The sequence below is a fragment of the Fistularia commersonii genome, chromosome 30 (genome assembly GCF_037954325.1).
Source record: "Fistularia commersonii isolate RoL2024-O1a breed Wild chromosome 30, RoL_Fcom_v1.0, whole genome shotgun sequence".
Taxonomy (NCBI): domain Eukaryota; kingdom Metazoa; phylum Chordata; class Actinopteri; order Syngnathiformes; family Fistulariidae; genus Fistularia; species Fistularia commersonii.
Window position 1 is genome coordinate 8,312,125 of NC_141313.1, and position 21,761 is coordinate 8,333,885.

Genomic DNA, 21,761 nt, shown 5'->3' on the forward strand with positions numbered 1-21,761 from the left:
ATCACTGTGTCACTTATTTGTGAACTACTGAACACAAAATAATGGAACTGGAAGCATAACAAAGAAAATCTTGGTTGCCATTGGATAGAAATAAAAAGCTAGAGGCATCTCACAAGTTTAGATGAGTGACACTGAGACATGTCCTGACCTCACAGGTTAACGATTCATTCATCCACGCTGTTGTTTAACTCAGGAATACACCCTCTTCCAAACTTGTTTTGCAGGAGCCCAGTCAGGTGATATTGTGTTGTCTGCTTCATTGACCCAGCTGTTAGCTTATCATTTATTAAGGATGAACGTTAATAATTGGCGCTGATGGCCTTTACTGTTTATAGCTCCTTATCGAGCTCACTTCGAGGATACATAAACAGTACAGCCCTCAAAAGCATGTCACAGTATTTATGATTGAAGAACATCGTTGCTGTAAATCAAAGGTCACCTCAATATGGTCGAGAGACGGATCATAGTTTGATAAGTTATCATAACAGCCATAAAATTAGAAGTACTGTGATAAAAACATGAGTATATATAAAAAAAAATGACCAATATATTTTTATATACTGCTCAAAAAAATAAAGGGAACACTTAAAAAAGACATCCTAGATCTAAATGAATGAAATATTCTTATGAAATACTTTGCTCTTTACACAGTTGAATGTGCTGACAACAAAATCACACAAAAATGATCAATGGAAATCAATTTTATCAACCCATGGAGGTCTGGGTAAGAATCACACTCAAAATTAAAGTGTAAAAACAAACTCCAGGCTGATCCAACTTTGATGTAATGTCCTTAAAATAAGTCAAAATGAATCTGTGTTGCTTCCTGAGTGGACACTATGATTTCACAGAAGTGTGATTGACTTGGAGTTACATTGTGTTGTTCAAGTGTTCCCTTTATTTTTTTGAGCAATATATTTTATAAATAGACTTTTCCTTTTGGCTGCCCCGACATAAATATATATATGTGTGCAGTTTTATTAAAAAAAAAACAAAAAAAAAACAGACAGTGTTCTTTCTTGTTTTCATTAAAAGTTTTGTCCCTGTGCAGAAGTATTGTGGGATGAATTTGAACAAACACTCACTTACCCTTGGAATTCAGAAACATAGTTAGGCATTTCATTCGGTTTGAGTCCGTTACCGTCCTCTTTCTCAATGGTCTGGCCAATTCCCAGATCATCCCTTTCAGTGCAAAAAGCAACATGACACTGAAAATACACAGAGCATTGATTATGTTCAAAATAGGTTTGAACCCCACCCCCCAAAACTATTATGAAGAAGTAGTTAGTATGTTCCTGAAGTGTTCCTCTCTCACTCTGCAAACTGATACATCAGTATGTTTTTTTTTCCAGTGATCTGAGTGTAAACACTTTATCAACAAACCCTGATGGGTAGAGAAACTGCACGAAAGACTTGGGAACAGCAGTTATTAGCCGAGAATAATGGGGAAGATGGAAAAAAGGGAATCTTGTAACGGGAAATTCATTTCTTGATTAAAACCTCTACATTATTTAACTTTTAAGACGTTTTACTAGATAGAGTGGGGGAATTGAAAGCTCTCTCCTTCCAACCTCCTTTGCATCAATGCAGGACGATTTCAAACGTCCGACATTCGTACGATAGTGTTTACTCTTCAGTTGCAGTAACGAGATCCAGGCCGCGTTCCGGAACACGCTGAGTAGCTGAAATTGAGACCAACGGCTTATTATCCCGCGCCTACGTGCGGCACGTGAACGCAGCACCACGAAGAAGCCGTAGCCCCGGTGCTAGCGTTAGCGCTGCGTGGGTGGGTGGCGGAGTGGGGCGGGACCTGAGGCGGGCCGGCTGAGGAAGAGGACGAGGGCGACGTGACTAGACGCGGCTGTTCGTTACGAGAGGAAGTGACGTGCTTATTTACTTGCTCGTCTCCCTAGAGCGTCAAAGTAGTACCTCGGTAACGGCTTGGCACACGTCCCCGCGCCGGGGAAAGGGCCGTCAGGAAGAGGGGCGGGACTAGCCGTGGCTAAGTTTGCGCCGTCTGCGTCCTCTCTGCCGGAAATGACGTAATGGAACTTCCGCTTTATCTCATTGATAGTTGATATTTGAGAAAGGAAAATGTCAAAACATTTATTAAACGTTTCAGTTTAAATATTTCTAAATGACTGCAATAGTATTGATTTTACAGTTCAACTATAAACAATGTTAACAATTAGAAACAACTTAACATGTAGTACTACAATACTTCCACTTATGACATGTAAACTTATGATTACATTTAAATGCTTTGCTTATACCACTACTATTTATCGATTTCAAAATGGTTTAGTTATTTTCAAAGGCATCAGAAGTAAAATGCCAAGGCCCCCGGTGGGTCTCACATTTTTCCCTCTTGAGTTATTACAATCATCTTTATTTGTGATTTATTTATTTTAATAAATTTCTTTGTTTGCAAATTTGGAGTGTTCACTTGTTTTTTTGACTTATCTTTTAAATAATTGAGTATTCTTAAAGGATCTGGCAAGTTTGCTCCTAAAATTGGAGTAATCCACAGTGTCTGCCCGTAGGAACTTCACACTCACATCATTGTATGAGACCCAATACAAATTGAAGGTGGCAGGCGTAATAATAATAATTATGATAATTATTACTATTGTTGGTCAATAAATAGGAAAATAAAATAAAATTTTGACACACAGGAAGCAATTTTTGGACATTGGGGCTTGTTTTGTTATAAAAGCAGATGCCTGAGGGGCTGTTAACATTTGAATAAAAACAAGGCAAAATTATTACCCGGCTAATAGGCGCATACTGGCTGTGATACAGGATGTTTCCTTCTTCCAGATGTTTGGGTCCGTCTGAGCCAGAGGATGGTCGGGGTGCTTTCGGGTGAAAGGGGGAGGAGGAGGAGGAGTGTCTTATGCACAGTTGAGGATTATCTAGATTAGATCTACTGCAGTGGTACTGACAGGTGTCCACCATTGTTTTGTCTTTCATGAATATTAAAGCTATTATTGTATCATGTCAGTTATTACCATGGAACTGTTAACATTACTGGTGTTATTTGTATGATTAGTATGCATAGGTGGTTGCCCCTTCCAATCCTCATAGCCCCCCTTCTTCTATGGCACTCTTACTTTCCAGCTCTCTCTCCTTTTAACCCAACTGGTTGAGACACAATGTCGTCCACATTGGGCTGGAATCTGTCCAAAATTTGTGCAGCGTTTCCCTAGCTGCCGTCGCCAGGTGCTTGCTCGTCGGGAAATGTTTGGTGTCTGTAAAATGGCTTAAATAGTGTGGCCCAGACCTGCTCTACATGGAAAGTGTGACAAATGTGTTGTGATTTGGTTAAATAAAAAGAGTCCGAATTATACAAATACAGCTGGGAAGGACCACTGCAGATGAGTGTCCAAGAATCCATGACCTCTAAATTCAGCCTTAATTTATTGAAACAGAATTTATTTCTAAATATTTGATTTAAAAGCTAAGAACATAATGGCTGGTTTCTTCAATGAGGGGAAGTGAGCTTGATAGTAAGAATGAAGCCAAGTACACAATTTGATCATAGTTGTGTAAACAATGCATGAACACTAACATGCAAGGCACGCTGCAAACAAGAGAAAACCTTTTTTGGGGCTCAAACCACTGAAACAACAATGTGACCACAAAAACCTGACCGTCCACATGAGTATTGGGTAATTTGAAAGAAAACTGGATATTTTTGGCTTTAGGGCTCAGATTATATTCCCAGATGGATCATGTGTTCTTTGCACAGGGTTTTCTTTTCTCGCAAAGTCAAGCAAACAAGGTAAAGTCAGTCAGTAAGGAGAAAACGGAAATGCAAAAGCGCATGTAGAATATAATTCCAAATGTGACTGTAACAATATTCCCTTTATCATCCAGCAGCTGCTCCTCTGTAATTATGATAATTCAATATAAGTTTAATGGTGTGAACATGCTGCCTAAAATTGTTTGATTTGGGTACATAATAATTTTATAATATACTCAATCAATCCATATTAATAAAAACCAACGCAGATGTTTGAACAAAGGGTCAGGGAATCTGCGCCATTGGGGCACACACATACATTATTCAGAGGGATTAATGCTTGAACCAGTTTGTTCAATCAGTAAAAACAAACCAGCAAGTGTGGTTAATCCTTAACAGTAACCCCCACTTTCACACACACACACACACACACACACACACACACACACACAAACACACACGAGCTCCACGTTCCTCAGATGTTCAATTGAAAAATCTTGTCAGCTCAATCTTCTGGCCTAATTTTATAGCCATGCTTCATAAAATACTTTCAATATTATATCAGGGCGGCTTTCAAAAAAGGAAGCATTGTTCACAGTCTAATGTGGCTGCTGCGGAGGACAGGAAGCGCCAATAACGCAGAGGTTATAAATATTGCAGTGTCCAAGTTTAGAGCAGGGAAAGGGAAGAATTTTTTCATTTATATATATATATAACTTATATGGCTCACATCCTTTGTTGCTCATGTGGTCAACTGTTTAGTCTCTGTCGACTAGCTGAAGGAAAACAGAGGGCAGGAGGGCCTATGTTGCTATCTAGGTCGTCCGCTCGTAATCCCAACCGAGTGGAAGTATGCTGCGGGTATGATGCCAAATGCTGAGCTCACCCTCACCCTCACCCTACTCCTCTTCCTTGACCTCTGCCCGGCTGAGCTCTTGTTTTATAACAAGCCTCTCTCAGTGCGACCTGCCCACGACATTCGCGCTCTGATGTTATCTAGCAAATCTCTTGGAGAGATTGACCTCCGGGGTCAACCTCCGATCAAATGATTTACAGTTCGTCATGTGAATCGAAAAATGTTGCACAAACGCAAAGATTTCTGCCATGTTGGTGGGAAAGGATCCCTTGAAATGAGCCACAGGGGTGCGGAAGGGTTTTACTTTCACCTCTGAGCCTTGCTTTGCTGTCATATCGGCCACAAAATGTTTCAAGATCTCACAAGTTCAAGTTCACATGTAGCCTCCCCAGGGCCTGGAGAGTCTTTTCCTGCCGTCTCTACGACAGAATGTATAACTGCCTCTGTGCAGAGTGATGGATGTGCGGAGTTTGACACAAGAGAGATATTTTCACACACACCGTGCAAAGTTCCCGACTGCCAAGGAAAACTTGATTTTGGCCCCTCGAGCATGATTTGTGACATTACAAATATTCAGAGGCCGGGTCTGGACCAGCATTCAGCAGACAGAAAGTGTAACGTGGAGACCGGATTCCTCCACGTCAGCAACTTTGCAAGGGGATCCATAGGGAATTGAGGGACGACTCGGATTTCTCTTTTAAAAAAACTGCAAACTAATATGATATGATAATTTGAAAAATGTCTGTTTGGCTCATCTAATTTTCAGTATTCCAAACAACTTCTAACAAATGATTTCATGTCTTTAATCATTAATGGAAGGGATACTTGAGTGTCCAGACGGCACACTACAAATAAAATGCATTATCATTAATATTAGTATTATTGTTATTATACTTAATGTTAAATCTGAGTATAATTTGGAGAGAAGGTCAGAGAAGCCAGACTGAGATGGTTTGGAGAGAAGGTCAGAGAAGCCAGACTGAGATGGTTCGGTCATGTACAGAGAAGAGATAGTGAATATATTGGTAGACGGATGCTGGAATTGGAGCTGCCAGGCAAGAGGTCTCGTGGAAGACCAAAGAGAAGATTTATGGACGTCGTGAGAGAGGATATGAAGGTAGCTGGTGTGAGAGAGGAAGATACAGAGAATAGGGTTAGATGGAGAAAGTTGACTCGCTGTGGCGACCCCTAATGGGAAAAGCCGAAAGAAGAAGTTAAATCCGAGTATAATTGGTGGTTAGGGAGCAGATCATTAAGTTGGATGACCTGCGCCGACAAGGGATAGGAAAGCAGACAACCCCAAAACAAACATATGACCTTATTTTTTTTATTATTACAAAAATATGTAAAATGTATATAGTTCATTTTGACCTTGATGCATCTAATGCATCTAATTTCAGGACCAAGCAATGATGGCTATTCCCATAATTCCAACATAGAGGTCATTTTTTTTCCTCTCTATCACTGGCCCGTGGCCTTTGGACCCCCTTGTAGCAAAATGCCAAATAAGTGGTAGCATTCCAGCTATCGACATATTCAAATGGTCAGTAAATGTTTGCTTACTTTATCAAAGGGACTTTGATATTATACACTTCTAATTATAAACTGAATGTAGTTGTGTTTGGACTGGACGAGCAGGATGCGCCCCACGCACGTTTCACGCGTGCTTGAAATAGAAAAACAGATTTCATCTCCTGTTATTTGCTTAGCTCAATCTCGCCACCGTGGTCGCTCAACTTGTACATCAGCTGCCTCGCTGTGTCCTGAACCTCTGGGTTTATAGAGCAAAGATTCATCTGTGTGATTCTTCACGTGTCCGTCATTCTAAGAACTGTCCAACTCATTTGGTTCCATTAACTAGCCTCCATCAGAATCTCCGACCAAATTAATGCTCTTGGATTGGTTTCAAGAGTTTCTACCTGCACTGCGTCAACATGTGCATTAGCCAACTATGTACTTATCTCAGGGAAAATGTTTTTGGATGTCTCTTTCAGTCTAGTTTGCAAGAACGGCATCGACAACAATAATTTTAAAAGTGGAACTCTGCAATCCAGATTCTGGTAATGGCCATGGCTTATTGGTTTAACCAAGCACCTATGCCGCTCTACATTACTATCCTGTTGGAGATGGTAAATGGTCCTGGAGTGCATGGTCTCTGGTTCCTATGCTTATCAGACTGCATGAAGAAATTGCCTGGTTCCAGAGAAGGTTCAAGGAAGTGCTGTGTCACTACTGTGCGGAAAGAGCTACTATAAATAATGCTAAGACGCTGGGAGGAAACATATAGGTTGAAGATACTCTTTATCATTTCAGAGCGATTCAAAAAAAGGCAACGGCGTGACACTAAAATACATCACCCTCTCACATCACAGAATGCGAATCATAACAAGAGTGTGTTGGCTCTTGTATTCTGGCACAAAAAAAAAAAAAAGATGTGCCTGAATTTTTTTTTTTCGAAAATTCCACAACATATAAAAACGTAGAAGTGCGGTTGGTATTTTGCAAGATGGATTTTTTACAATCGAAAAGGGCGGGGGTCATGGGAGAACGCCGGCATGGGGTAGGTGATATAGCCGTTGTGTGAGCCTGGTTGGTAAGACGCTGTTGACAAACTGGGGAAGCAGGGCTCAGCGTTCTCATGCATGGGCCTCATGGGCTTCACCATCCTGTCAGCTAGTCTCTGGTGTGTGGCTCCCCCTGCTGAGTACATCGGAGTGCTCCCAGCTGACAGTTGAAGGAGAAGTTCCTCAGAGTCCCAACTGAGGACCTTCTTGATGTGGGGCAGACGGTGTTGCCTCTCTGTCCTGACAGCCAGGGGACACCCACGGGGCGAAGGACTATCCTGCCTCAGGATGGATTCAATGGAGAAAGGACTGTTGAATTTCACCCCGCGCTTGATCCGGACACTTTTGTACACTCCTGCTTCCGGAGACCTAAGGACAGAATGGGCCTCCGTCGGGTCTCCCATCTCCATTTTCCAGCGCAGCTCAGGGAAAAGCTCCAGGATCTCCTTGAAGTGACGGCGTGCCATCTTCGGTGTGATCTGGCTGAGGTCCAGCTTCCAGTAGTTTCTTTTGGTCACCGAGTCGGGAACCATCGGGATCTGAAATAATGGGACAGGTGACTTCAGATCAAGGGTATCAAACTCATTTTGGTCCGAAGGCCACATCAGGCCTAATTTGATGTCAAGGTGGCTGGACCGGTAAAATCATTGCCTAGAAGTAACACTTCCAAATTTTTCCTTTGTTATAGTGTAAAGGAGGTAAACAGGTAAATGATAAATATCATGAACATGTCATGAACTGTTCCTCTAAAAAAAACATGATGAATTAATACTAAAAAATTAATATTAAAAAAGAATTGATGATATTACAAAATTACACCCTAAAAATATTGTTGAGAAAATCTTGTCACAGTGGGAAAATGTGCCACTACAATTTGTTAGAAAATTGATCGGTAGCATGTATAAGAGGAGGCATAATGTTTACAAGGCTATTCTGGTTATTGAATCAATTTTTCTAATTTTGCCAAGGTTTTTTGCTAACGTTTTGGTTTTTTTTATAGAATTAAGAAAAGACTATTTTAACAATGTCACTAAACGAATTTTTAGCAAAAAAAAAAAAATTTGTGTTTAAAATTTTGAAGCAAAAATACATTGGAATGTTACTTTTTCATTTTCTCCTTTTTTTTTAAACCCACTGTATAAGGCCCCAGATGCATGTGAGAAAAGACGCGCAGGCCGCACTAACACAAAGATTTGATTTCATGCAGGGGGACACAAAATATTGTCCTAAGGGCCGCAACTGGCCTCTAGGCCGCGAGTCTAAGACCCCTGCTTTAGATATTTGCGGGAGGCTTCACCTGACAGACATGTAGTTTTTTGTATAATTTTTTATTATTTGTCAGTGAGCCTGGTTTTCATGGAGTTTCGGCACATTAGATCCTCTCAGTCAGTGTCCTTCCCCTTTAGGAGACAAGTGAGGCTGCAGAAAGCAATGGCTGAATGAAATAGAAGCATGTATTTCCCAGAGACCATAATTTTAAAAGCATTCTTGATATGGTACATGGTGAAACGGTATTATCAGCGTGTCTTCAGAGTACATTCTGACCCCTCAACACTGCGCAACTCCCTTCTGTGAAACCACCAGGCAAGAATTACAGTTAATTAACTTTTCTAGCTTATGTTCTTGCATGTGTTGCGCAACACTGACCACAGAATACTTGCAGTATTAGATTTCAGAATGCTTCCACTTCCACAGTACTTCACTTTGTCCCAAATATATTGCACCACCGTGTATGTCCACCCGTGGTGCAATAAAGATTCAGAATAATGCTGGGATTTAATCAAAAAATGTTATTTATCACTTTTGGAGTGGATATTAGTCACAAGAATCAATACTATAGACCAGGCTTTGCGATGCAAAGCAGGAGTAACTTGATATCTGACTCCCTGTTTCAAAATTACAAGGGCAATTTACACAAATTGACAACTTTGTTTAGATAAGTCATTATTATTCAGTATTCTTACCTTGACAAAGCACTTATTGGTGGATAAACACACTCTGATATTGTTCTCTACTGACTTCCTGTCCTCGCGCATCAGCGGCCCCAGTCTGTCCATCAACTGCAAGACACCAAGTCGCAGCCTTAAGTTCCGTTTCGCTCCCCGGGGGGGAAACACTCCAGCGAAACAAATCTCTTTGTCTCTCACCTGGCTGAAAGTTAGCATTTTGTCCGGAGAACCTTGTAGGACGACAGCAATCTTGGCCAGGTAGGTGCTGCTTCTTCTGAACAGATCCCGCACACATGGAGACGTCGGTGCCGCGAGTTTCTCCATCTTCATCGTGGCCTACTGCAGCGATGCCAGGCCTCCTGTAGATGAACCAGTGCTTCCAGAGTGCTGTTGCGGACGCGAAGCAAACAGCGGTGCTTATAAGGTCTGTTTGGAAGAAAGGGGGTGGGGGGGACGCAGGTTATAAGGAACCTTTGATAAGCAGATGAGCTGTTTGAGAAGGTGGGGTCTGATCGCCGTCCATTAGAGCACATCAGCATCTGAACACCCAGGAGGTGAATCAGGCCCTTTGTTACCTTCTATTAGATCTGAACATTAAAAAAGAATCCAACCTCAGAATTCATTGTCACGTGTGGAACGGGCATTACGGACTGAATGGGGTTGGATTAGTCGACATTCAGACCTGCCCCCGCTTCACCCGGTGTGTCGGTGAGACAGTGAACATTAGTTTACTTCCAGTTCCATCAGGAGCATTCAAGTGAGGGAAAAAAAACAAAACAAAACAGAATTCACTAATTTCACCGGTAAATACCCCATTCCCATGAGGTGATATTTAACAGGATACTCCAAATGTACTCAATGCTAATTTTCACATTTGTTTCAGATTGTTAGCTTTAATTTCAAATTTTGAATGATTTTGAGAAAAATTCCAGAAAGTAGGTTATCAAACAAAGGTGCAAATTTAGCATTAACAAAAAAAAAAACTATCAATCAACATATACCATAATGTCAAACAGTAATCAATATCTTGATTTAAAAATAAATTCATACAAAAAAAGTCTCTATGTTTATATTTCTATGTAATATGCAATGTCAATCAACATGAAAACCTGTTCCGGTTTCCTGAAGCAGGTTCTCCTCATAAAGAGATCTGAGACATTCCAGATTTTCCAATAAGGGATTCACTATTGTTGGGTGAAAATAGAAAGAGAGGAAGACATGAATGTCTGATAGGGTTGGACTTCACCCTTGCTGAAGTCAGGAGTGATTAAAAATACTCCGAAAAAAGGAACGGGGGAGAATGATTTCAACATTTGAGAGTATACTTTTAAATTAAAATCCAGTTTCTGCAGAAACTCACAGAGGAGCAGCACGTCTCCAAGTGTGTGTTTCCGGCCACAGTCAAAAGCCAAACAACAAACATGATCATGCTTTGGACATTCCTGCAGGTCTTTGTGTGTCTCAACTGAGACGCTGGCTAGTGGAAAATTCCAATGACCACTCCAGTCCCATTGGACCCTATTGTCCAGGGCCCGTCGCACCTATGATTCACCACAAGCACCTTTTTTTTTGTTTGGATCGTACGACCGAGGTCATTTACATCACTGATCCCCTCTCAGGTGGACGAAACACATTACCTGCTTTTTCCTTCTGTCCAGAGTAAAAAAAAAGTTTGGTCGCTGTGGAGGAGGAGGAGGAGGAGGAGGAGGGGCACTCGTCCATTCAGGCTGAAACACACAGCAGCTGATTTCACTGGTCTGTGATTGAGGTGTGTGTGTGTGACTCGGCTGATCCGGGGTCTGTGGTGAACCGGGGTTGTGTTTTTTAATATTCTTATTCTTGTTAACATTTAAAGTTCAAGTATGCAAATTTGGGTACAATATTAGGGTTTGTACCCTGCAACGACCTTCACTCTGACTTTGACTTATACCGAATTTTATCGCCCTCCAGATTCCAGATTAAAAAAAAAGAAAATTGACACAAAGAGAAAAAACGGTTACATTTTTTATGAAAATTAAAGCAAAGTAAAATAGTGCTCATAAGAAATATACTGTATCGAAGAATGTACAAAAATGAATAAATTAACAACATGTTTGAATGTATTGCATTCAAACATGTTGTTCAAAAGAATAAAGATCCAGGATGTAAGGAGGTTGCATAACATTTTATAACTAAAAACACCGTGATAACGACTTCCATGGGACATATCATATCTTTACTCATGATAATAGTCATTATATACTTTCAGAATATTGTCCATCTAAGTTCTGTACTTAATTCTGCATTTTATTCACAACACTTTTTACACTGCTATCATCTATTTTTATGCTGTTATCATCTATTTTCATTCGATTGTTTACATTCTGTGTGCCTCTTTTTTCATGCATGCCTCTATCCGGGAGTAACCACAAAGTTTCTTTTTGCTTGCATAATAACAATAAAAATGCTTGAGTACAGGTCAGAATAGCATATGTATAGGATGATAAAACAGACTATATTATTTGTGCAAGAGGCCAAATCCAGTCACCGGGGCTTCAAAATAAATCAGCGAGCATCAGAAGCAAGAGATTTAAACCATCTTTCTTGGGAAATCGGACAAATCCGATTGTTTTCATCTTTCCTTCATCTTCAGGTTGCCGCTACTGTTGGATTGAACTACTTTCCAGTTCGTCACTTTTATTAACTTAACACCATGTTGGACCTCATTCTTCTCCATATCTGTGTGTTTGTGAGGTAGAGAGAAAGGGAGAGAGAGACGGGGAAGTGTGTGTATGTGTGTGTGTAAGTGTGTGTAAAAGTAATGGACTCTGGCTCCGCCCAGTTGTTACATTTATATGGAAGTTGCAGACAGGAATGTTCTTTTGAACACTTTGAGGAAGAAGTTAGCCCAATACGCTGTGACCAAACTAACATGGCTTGTCGCTGAAGGCCGTCCATGTGTTAGAAACCTCACGAGGGTGGAATCTGGAGTTCGGCGCGGCTCAGACGTTGTGCGAATCACAGGAATGTCGCTGAAGGCCTCTCAGCTGCTTTTCAAATCAGTACATTTGATCAGCGCATCCGCATTCCAGCGTTTGTCACCTCGTCGGGCGAGGCCTTTTGTCCCGGGGACGTTGTTATGTCGCCGATTCTTCGCTGAATCAAAGGGAGACACAGGGGCCGATCTGGATTTCATTTCAATTGTTTCAAGTGTCACGATGCAGACTCGGTTCCTCCCCTTTGTAAGTTCTTCTATAAAAAAATCAATAACGCGTCGCAGAAAACGACCTTGTGGGTAAAAAGGATGCATCCAATGGCACGTGGGTGTCGTTGCTGGAACATGCAGCTTCACGAAAGACACATTTAGAGTACCAAGAAAACCTACCCAGCTCTCTCGGAGAACATTCTGTATATATTTGTGGTTTTTATCCACACACTTATTCACATCTGAGGATGCTTTGTTGCTTATCTAGACGTGATGGAAGAGGGTCTGACATTTCGAACAATCATTGCGAAGGCTTCAAAAAGTACTTAGCGAAAGTGAGTGCTTCGTTACATTTAGTGCGGCACCAGCTCGTACTCACACATTCTGGCAGGAGATTGTTTATATTCATGTATTTGTGAAAGTATTTTGTTCACATCAGATTTATTTCTAGGCTGGCACAAAATACCTTAAAGGAAATAGGAATTCCTTGAATTCGGTGAGAGGGCTGGATCATTTCACTGACGCCCTCTACTGGTGATGTGAGAAGGTACTGCATTGAAACACAAGGCTGCCTAGTTTCCTCTTAATCAAGCCTTGAATTTTATTTATGATTTGTCAGATATGAACTTCATTTAATCTATCAATGGAACAATTGAAAAGTTCCTCAAATATTTATTTTTCTGTTCACGTCATTGTCTCTTGCATTTCAATGATATGCCATGTATTTGTCTGTAAATCACAAAGAAACTACTGAGAGAAAAGCCAAGCTAAAAATTTAAAGCATGTAAAAAGACCTTTAAATGAATTGAATTATATATATATATTTATATTAAAATCATGAAATGAAGAAAATAGCTTAAATGTAGACACAGCTATAGAAGAATTAGAAGAAAAACTGGAATATTATAGAACAATGGTATACGAAGGGCCCATGCTTAAAAAAATGAATAGAAAAATAAATACATCCCCAAATCCACAAGCAGCATTTAAAAATCAGCGTCAAAACCCAAAACGCCTCAACCTGCATCCCCCTGTTGTTCATCAGGAAAGGCAAGTCAGATTCTATGTGCTGCCACGGTCTCCCCCCTCGTGGTTCAGCGTCATGGCAACACCCGGTCTGACTCGGGTCTGAGTTGAAGGACACGCCACCAGAGACCAGAAGCACCTGGATCCTAAGCTGCTTACTGCCTTTTGTCTCCGAGATGACTTTTAAGGGAAAACTCTGAGGGTTTGGGGTCAGCGCCGGTCAAGTGTGATTTACGGCTGATACAGAGGGCCGAGAACACATCCTGGTTCTTTCTTCTGGTGTAGTTTGTCCTCCCTGAAACAGTGAGGTCACAGAGTCCTCTGTGGAAACCTCCTCTATCCTTATATGATATAAAATCCTTTATCTGGCAAGTTACAGTATATCATAATATTTTTCAAAAATGCAAATAATACAGCTTTTAGAGCCCACAATATCAAATTAAGTATAAATTTAGCACTGCCTTTCAACAAAATGCATTAATGTGTTTTCTTGTCTAATGCCTTATAGATATCCGCCATAGTTGTTTCATTATATTTTTATTTCAACAATTGGCGCCCTCTTTTGTTGCCACGAAATGTTATGTTATGTTATGTTATGTTATGTTATGTTATGTTATGTTATGTTATGTTATGTTATGTTGTTTGGAGGTCAATATTGTGGGAACTATGAAATCTATAATACTGCACTTGTTCTTGTATGTTTTTTAACTTCTGATCTTTTTGGATCATTTCAGGCTTAACTTGTTGGATAATGGGCAAATTACCTTGTGTGCTCTGTGGTCATACTCATACTAGTTTTATGTGTCAATCGTCCATTGTTTTATGTTTTATCCCGAGTTATCTCGTAAATCATTTGCAGTTATTTGTCGTCTTCTGGGTTTTGAGTTTATTCGGGGTCACAGGGTGCTGGAGTCTCTCCCAGCGTGAGAGACAAGGTTTACCTTTCTGGTCTATCATCAGGCTACACATGTAGAGACATCCAACTGCTCCCACTCTCAGCGAGTCTTCATTGAATCTAATGACTTTTCTTTGGGCCGCGTGAGAAGCCGGGAGGGGTCAGAGAGAAAGAGAGAGAACCCACGCCAGCATGTGGAGAACAATCAACTCCAAGCAGCGGAGTGCCGGGTGGCCTTGAACCCGGCATCGTCTCGCCAGTGTTGAACACTGCACTGCATGGCAAAGTCAAGAAAAGGATGAGAAATGCAGTATGGCATCACGAAAAGCGGTTTTATTAATGGGTGCATTACGTCACCATTCTACCTTTGAAAATTGTTCCTGGTTCTTGGACCGATGTATTGATGTTTTATCTTGAGGAGAAGAAAAGGATTGACGGCGGATTCGGTTTCACCCTTTGACAATTGAACAACATGTTGCCAGGTATGAATATATAAAAAAAAAAAAAAAAAAAAAGAAATGGCAAGAGCTGCGTGTCTTGTCTCCTCGAGGCAGAGAAAACATCTTGGTTGATGAAATAAAGCGTTGCCATGGAAACTTTAAGGCTCGCTTGAGGACATGAGCACGGAGCCCAATTACAAAACAAACGCTGCGCTCCCAAAAGTATAATGACCCCAGTGATGGGGAGGTGGGGGGGGGGGGGCATAATGGCTGTTATTAATTTAAAGAAGTACGGCTCACAGCCACCCGATCGGCGTTCACCATCATCATCACCACCTTCATCATAATCTCCGAACATGCATATCATTAGGGAGTGGGTATAAAAAAAGGTATGATCTCTTCATCCGTTGAAGTAACCTGATTTACACCCGGGCATCAAGCAGATACTCGAACAATAACAGCATCCAGCGTGCACTCGCCCGAGGACAAGCGTCCCCTCAGATAACATCGACGTCTGTTCTCAGATTACATAGCATGCGCATCGTCCCCGTCATCATTTCCAGATGGTTATCCCACGAGCCGATCTCTCGACTCCACGGATCACATGCTCGCAGGAGGAGGAAGAGGATGCAGTTGTTGTGACAGCAGGTACATCTGGGGTCACGAACAAGCAGATAGCGGGCTTTTCTAACTTGGACGTTTTTTTTAGTCATCCTGAAGTTGAGATGTTTGTTTCTGGGGCGGCCTGATGGGTGGCGGTACCACCTCACAGCAAGAAGGTCACCGGTTCAATTGGTCTCTTGGTCTCCTCCCACAGTCTAAAGACATGCAGGAAATTATATGGAGAACCAAAACTTCCAAGGAGTGTGAATGAGAGTGAATGGCTGCGTGTGGTCTATATGTGGCCCTGAAATTGACTGGTGACCGGTCCAGGGTCAACCCTACCTCTTGCCCAATGACAGCCCGGATAGACTCCAGATGACAAGGTTAAGAAGTTCAGATAATGAATGAATATATACATTTTCGGCTTTTCCCTTCAGCGGTCGCCGCAGCGAATCAATCACCTCAATCTAACCCTATTCTCTGTATCTTCCTCTCTAACACCATCTACCTTCATATCCTCTCTCACTACATTCATAAATCTTCTTTTTCGCTTTCCTCAAGACCTCCTGCCTGGCAGCTGCAATTCCAGCATCCGTCTACCAATATATTCTCTATCCCTCCTTTATACATGACCCAACCATTTCAGTCTGGCTTCTCTGACCTTCTCTCCAAAATGTCTAACATGTGCTGTTCCTCTGAAAGACTCATTCCTGATTCTATCCATCCTGGTCACTCCCAAAGAGAACCTTAGTATCTTCAGCTCTACAACTTCCAGCTCTGCCTCCTGACTTTTCGTCATTGTAACTGTTTCTAGGCCATACAGCACTCGTCTTGTACACCTTTCTTTTCATTCTGGCTGATAGTCTTCTATCACATAGTATCCTTGACACTTTTCTCCACTCATTCCAACCTGCTTAAACCCGTCTCTTCACCTCTTTTCCGCACTCTCCACTGCTCTGGACTGTTTAACCCAAGTACCTGAAATCCTCCAACTTCTTGATCTCCACTCCCTGTAGCCTCACCGTTCCACTCGAGTTCCTCTCATTCACACACATATATTCTGTCTTGCTGCGACTAACCTTCATTCCTCTCCTTTCCAGAGCATACCTCCATCTCTCTAGACTTTCCTGAACCTGTTCTCTGCTCTCACTACAGATCACAATGTCATTTGCAAACATCATGGTCCATGGAGATTCCTGCCTAACCTCATCTGACAGCCTGTCCATCACCACTGCAAACAAGAAGGGGCTCAGAGCTGATCCCTGATGGAGTCCCACCTCCACCATGAACTTCTCTGTCACCCCTACAGCACACCACACCACTGTCTCACAGCTAGCATACAAGTCTTGCACCAGTCTAACATACTTCTCTGCCACTCCAGATTTCCTCATACAATACCAGAGTTCCTCTCTTGGCACCTTGTCATATACGCTTTTTCTATGTCTACAAAAGCGCAATGCAGCTCCCTCTGACCTTCTTTGTACTTTTCTATTAGCAAATACTGCATCTGTAGAACTCTTTCTAGGCATGAAGCCATACTGCTGTTCACAAATACTGACTTCAATGAATGAATATATACATAATGTTCTTTATATATATTTTTCTATCTGTTTCACCAGTATCCGTAGCTTGATTTCTATGCATATCTGAAACTAGCATTTCTGACTATCAGGACACTGGTACCATGAATATACTCATATGAGGACACTGGGACTTTTACATATGATGCTATGATGAGCTACATAGGGGGTCAGCTGCACACTCTTGCCCATATTGGCCGAGTGTGCGTGTATGTTAGAGGAAACATAAAGGTCTGAGTGTTAAAGTAAAAACCCACCATTCCTTCGTGCAAACCTGTGTGTGTGGTTACTCTCTGCCTGCTCGATTGTCTTTTCCCATTTGCATTTCACCCACAAGCACTGGATCGTCTTGAAAAGTTTCCACTTTTCTTCTCTGCACTGATGTCTGTTATCTGTGTTTAACTGCCGCCCCGCCCCTCCCGGATCGCTTTATGTCCTCCTACCGTTGGCCTGTTCCTTTATCTTTCCGCTGGCGTCTGTTTGCCTCCTGTTCCAGTCCTCCGCTGCATCATCCTCTGTGAACTTCGACAGTCACAATGCAAGAATACCGCAGGTACTTCGAGTGTGAGTACCACAGAGCTGTAGATACAGTACCTACATTGGGCATAAATATTTACCGAAAGATGAGCCTCCCTATTAATAGCCTATCTGAGCAGCCAGTTTATCTTGGTTTAAGGAGGTTTAGCAGAAGTTTGTCTTGTTCCAAAAGGAAGCACAGACCTGTAGATTATTCCTAAAGGAATTCCAGGACACACTGTTCCACTGACGGAAGAAGTAAAAAAAAATCATATATGTGTGTATACATTTGTATTTATAAAATATTTTATTAAATATATCATGATATTATGTGTAAATATTTATTTAAAAATAGTTGCTGTGTCATAAATTCATAAAATCCTTTTTGGACATTTTCTTCCCATCACAGGTCTTACAAGGTTAATTTACCTACTCTTGTGGTCAGGTTAACCCCAGGAGTGCCTGGTTCATATTTTATCATATCAAATATAATCCATAGCAGAAATTTCTCTGTAGATTATTCTTCAAAACTTAAAGGAATTCTGGGACAAACTTTGAAAGTATCTATCTATCTATCTATCTATCTATCTATCTATCTATCTATCTATCTATCTATCTATCTATCTATCTATCTATCTATCTATCTATCTATCTGATTCAATATTGTATTATATCATAAATAAATATTTATTTTCATTAACTTTGCTTTGTCATTCATTTGAATACATTTTCCAACAAAGGATATAAAAGGTTATTCTTTTTCTTGTTGTCAGTTCAACCCCTGGAGCCATGTTCTTTTCACAGGCATATATATTCTCTTCATAAAGTATTTGAACAAGTTTACTATAATATTTATTTTTAAAGTCGTTGCTGTGCCATACATTCAAGTCCTTTTCATACATTTTGCTCGGAATGTAGAGAATATAAAAAGTAATTCCAGTTGTCACTTCAACTCCTGGGGCTCTTGATCTTATTTCTCTATTCGTTTGTTGCGTGCGTCATGTCTTTTCTGTCCATTATTCTCTCTTGTTATTCATTTAAGAATATGAACGATAATATTTAATATCCATGTCCAACTTGCACGGGAGGACTGTGCGTGGGTTATAAAGGCTCATAAGCTGGATAAGCGGATGGGGTGTGTGTGTGTGTGGGGGGGGGGGTGACGTCGCGCAGAAAGGCAGGGCTGGCAGCCTGCAAAATCCACGATCTCCACCCGAGATCCCCTCATTCGGGGAGGAGATCCCGTCCACGAGGGAGTGGATGCCGCGCAGAGGATGGAGCTCCAGGCGGAGAACCACAGCGAGGCCGCCCGGCTGCCGGCGGAACCCATGCTCGGGATGGGGGTGGACAACTTCATCTCCCTCCTGGTGTTCGGACTCATCTTCATCCTCGGGGTGCTCGGGAACGCCCTGGTGATCGCAGTGCTGGCGCGCAGCAAGCCGGGCCAGCCGAGGAGCTCCACCAACATCTTCATCCTCAACCTGAGCGTGGCGGATCTGTCCTACCTCCTCTTCTGCGTCCCCTTCCAGTCCACCATCTACATGCTGCCTACTTGGGTGCTTGGCGCCTTCATCTGCAAGTTCATCCACTACTTCTTCACCGTGTCCATGCTGGTCAGCGTGTTCACGCTCTCGGCGATGTCCGTGGACCGCTACGTGGCCATCGTCCACGCCAGGAGGTCCTCGGCGATCCGCGTGGGTAGGCACGCCCTGCTCGGCGTGGTGCTCATCTGGAGCCTGTCCCTGGCCATGGCGGCGCCCGTGGCGCACTACCAGAGCATCGTGGAGCGGCAGGACAACAACACGTTCTGCTGGGAGGTGTGGCCCGATCAGCACAGGCGCGTGTACGTGACGTGCACCTTCGTGTTCGGATACCTGTTGCCCCTCATCCTCATCTCCGTCTGCTACGCCAAGGTGGGTGCGCCTGTGCGTAAAAACCCGTGCGCCCGAGACTGGAGACACGCTCCAGAACACAGCTGACGATGTTATTATTCATTTAAACCTGCTAATATATATGTATGCATATGTATAGATTTGTTTTATTTTTGTTTTTCGCTTTCAGGTTTTAAAACATCTCCACAAAAAACTGAAGAACGTCTCCAAAAAGTCGGAGCTCTCCAAAAAGAAGGTAGGTGGGAGATCCATTCATCCACCCATCCATCCGTCCATCCATCCACCCATCCATCCATCTATTTACTTATTTGTGTTTATTTTGTCTCTGCTTCTTTTTCCAAATTACATTTACGGAGGATCTCCATATCCTGGCGTGTTTTATTTTGAAAGGGTATTGACAAAAATGCTTCAAAAGTGTTGTGGGATTTCCGTGTTTACGTAGTGGTGCCCATGCATTGTTTGTTCCTCTTGTATATAAATATTTATATATACGTGTATATATATATTTCCGTATGTATTTACAGATTTTACACTGGATGAAACTCAGTTCCATGTTCATGGCCAATGCAGCCTTGCAGCTAAATAATGCATTACTCTTCTCAGTTCAGTAATCGGATTACAGTGAATTCTTCTTGATATCACTGCAGGTCAATGGGAAGATGTATTAAGAAAAACGTATATGTGCATGTTCTATAATTTTTCCACATCCAACCTAGTTGTTCTTTGCTTCGCACGAACACCCAGAGAAGGGTCAGTGGAAGGAAGGAAGGATACATGGATGAATTATTTTAAGACAGGTGTAACTTGTATTGTATTTGTGAACCTGGGGAGTTTGAATAAATCTTCCGTCTTTACCATGGACAAATGACGTATTGCTGCACTTTGCACCCCAAATTACCCTTAATTGATATGAACAGGCACATGTTAAGAAACTTTTAAATTAACAATTATCCGGTGCTTATTTTTCTGAAATCCTTGTGTTTTTACTGACTAACATTGCTAGTAATCTAAATTTGCATACTGTGACAACTGGTAGTTATGATGGATGTACTCCTATACTATGGATTTTATGCTATGTGATGCTATGCTATTGCTATGCCTTTACCTGACTGCAATTTTAGCCTGATGCTAAAATAAGTTAAATTACAATAGTCAACGGCTGGAGGTAAAACACACATGTTGGGCGAATCTGAATAAGTTAGGTAGAGCAGACAAATGGAGTTGATGGTCGGTGCTCTTGGTGTCTCTGCCCGCAGACGGCGCAGACCGTCCTGGTGGTGGTTGCCGTTTTTTGCCTGTCCTGGCTGCCTCACCACATCGTCCACCTGTGGGTGGAGTTCGGGTCCTTCCCCATCAACCAGGCCACCTTCGTATTCAGGATGGTGGCTCACTGCTTGGCCTACAGCAACTCCTCTGTCAACCCCATCATCTACGCCTTTCTGTCCGAGAACTTCCGGAACTCCTACAAACAGGTGATCTGGTGCCGACGGCCGAGCAAATGTCCCCTGAACGACACTCGTGAGCTCCGCAGCAGGGTGGAGACGGCTCCGTCCACCAACATCAGCGTGACCCTCAAAGGTCAAGACTCTCAGAACAGCGTGATGCTTTGATGGAGCCTCTGGTGAGGAAACCTGCTGGGAAATGAAGAGTTCCGTTCCCTCTCGATGATAAATAAATACAATAAAAAGTAAGGGAGAAATCAGACACAGCTTCACAAATCTGACGTATGTACATTATTATAAATATATTTATTTTTTAACCATTAAAACTTCTGTGTGGGGTGGGCTTCCGAAAACAGGAGATTCGTTGGAGACTCAATTGCCCAGATGTGTGAATGAGAGTGAATGGTTCTATGTCTCTCTACAACATCTGAATGAGAGGATGAATAGTTGTATGTTTCTATATGACGTATGAATGGCATACAAAACCCCACCTCTTGCTGATGACTGCTGGGATAGGCTCCGCCCCCCTGACCCCGTGACCCCGTGCAGGATAAACGAGTATAGACAATGAATGAATGAACTGTTCCTGTTTGACTTCTAGTGCTCGAGGTGATATACAAGTGATTTCTCATTTGAGTTTTTTTTTTTTTTGCTATTTAATGTATATTCTATCTGCCATCCTCCCCACCTCCACCCCGCCCCACACTCTCGACTGTTGGATGCCGCCGTGTTTGCGACGCGCACACATCAACCTCACAGCAGAGGCCGTCACGGACAGCAGTGTCAACACTTGACAGCAGATAGGAAAGATAACACATCCACCTGTGCAGATGAAAAGATATGGATAAATAAGGGTTTACACCTGGCCCCCGAGACGCCGTTCACAACCGCCATTGTCGCCGTTGTCCAGGGCCTCGCACTCAGCATTCAACTGTTTTTTGTGCGGTCTGTTCATGAGATAGCTGAAGCTCTGCGTGTTTCTCGTTCACACGTCCGTGTAAGAGTTTCAGCCCGATCATGTGCATTCAAATCCAAAGAGCAGTGTGGTTTTGTGGGGGGGTGGTCAGGA

At 42.2% G+C, this 21,761-nt stretch overlaps 2 protein-coding genes across 2 annotated transcripts; one reads left to right on the forward strand and one right to left on the reverse strand.

Annotated features, from left to right (window-relative positions):
* Positions 1-7,116: 7,116 nt before the first annotated feature.
* Positions 7,117-9,444, reverse strand: LOC147216326 (forkhead box protein B1). The gene is made up of 3 exons (XM_086177592.1): positions 9,313-9,444; positions 9,130-9,225; positions 7,117-7,704 (listed from the first exon to the last, which is right to left on the reverse strand). The coding sequence occupies exons 1-3, from the start codon at positions 9,442-9,444 to the stop codon at positions 7,117-7,119; spliced, it is 816 nt and encodes a 271-aa protein (XP_086033718.1).
* Positions 9,445-18,632: 9,188 nt separating this feature from the next.
* galr1a (galanin receptor 1a) lies at positions 18,633-20,860 on the forward strand. Its single transcript, XM_086177593.1, has 3 exons — positions 18,633-19,271; positions 19,420-19,485; positions 20,507-20,860. Exons 1-3 carry the CDS (start codon positions 18,633-18,635, stop codon positions 20,858-20,860), a joined length of 1,059 nt encoding a protein of 352 aa, XP_086033719.1.
* Positions 20,861-21,761: the final 901 nt, after the last annotated feature.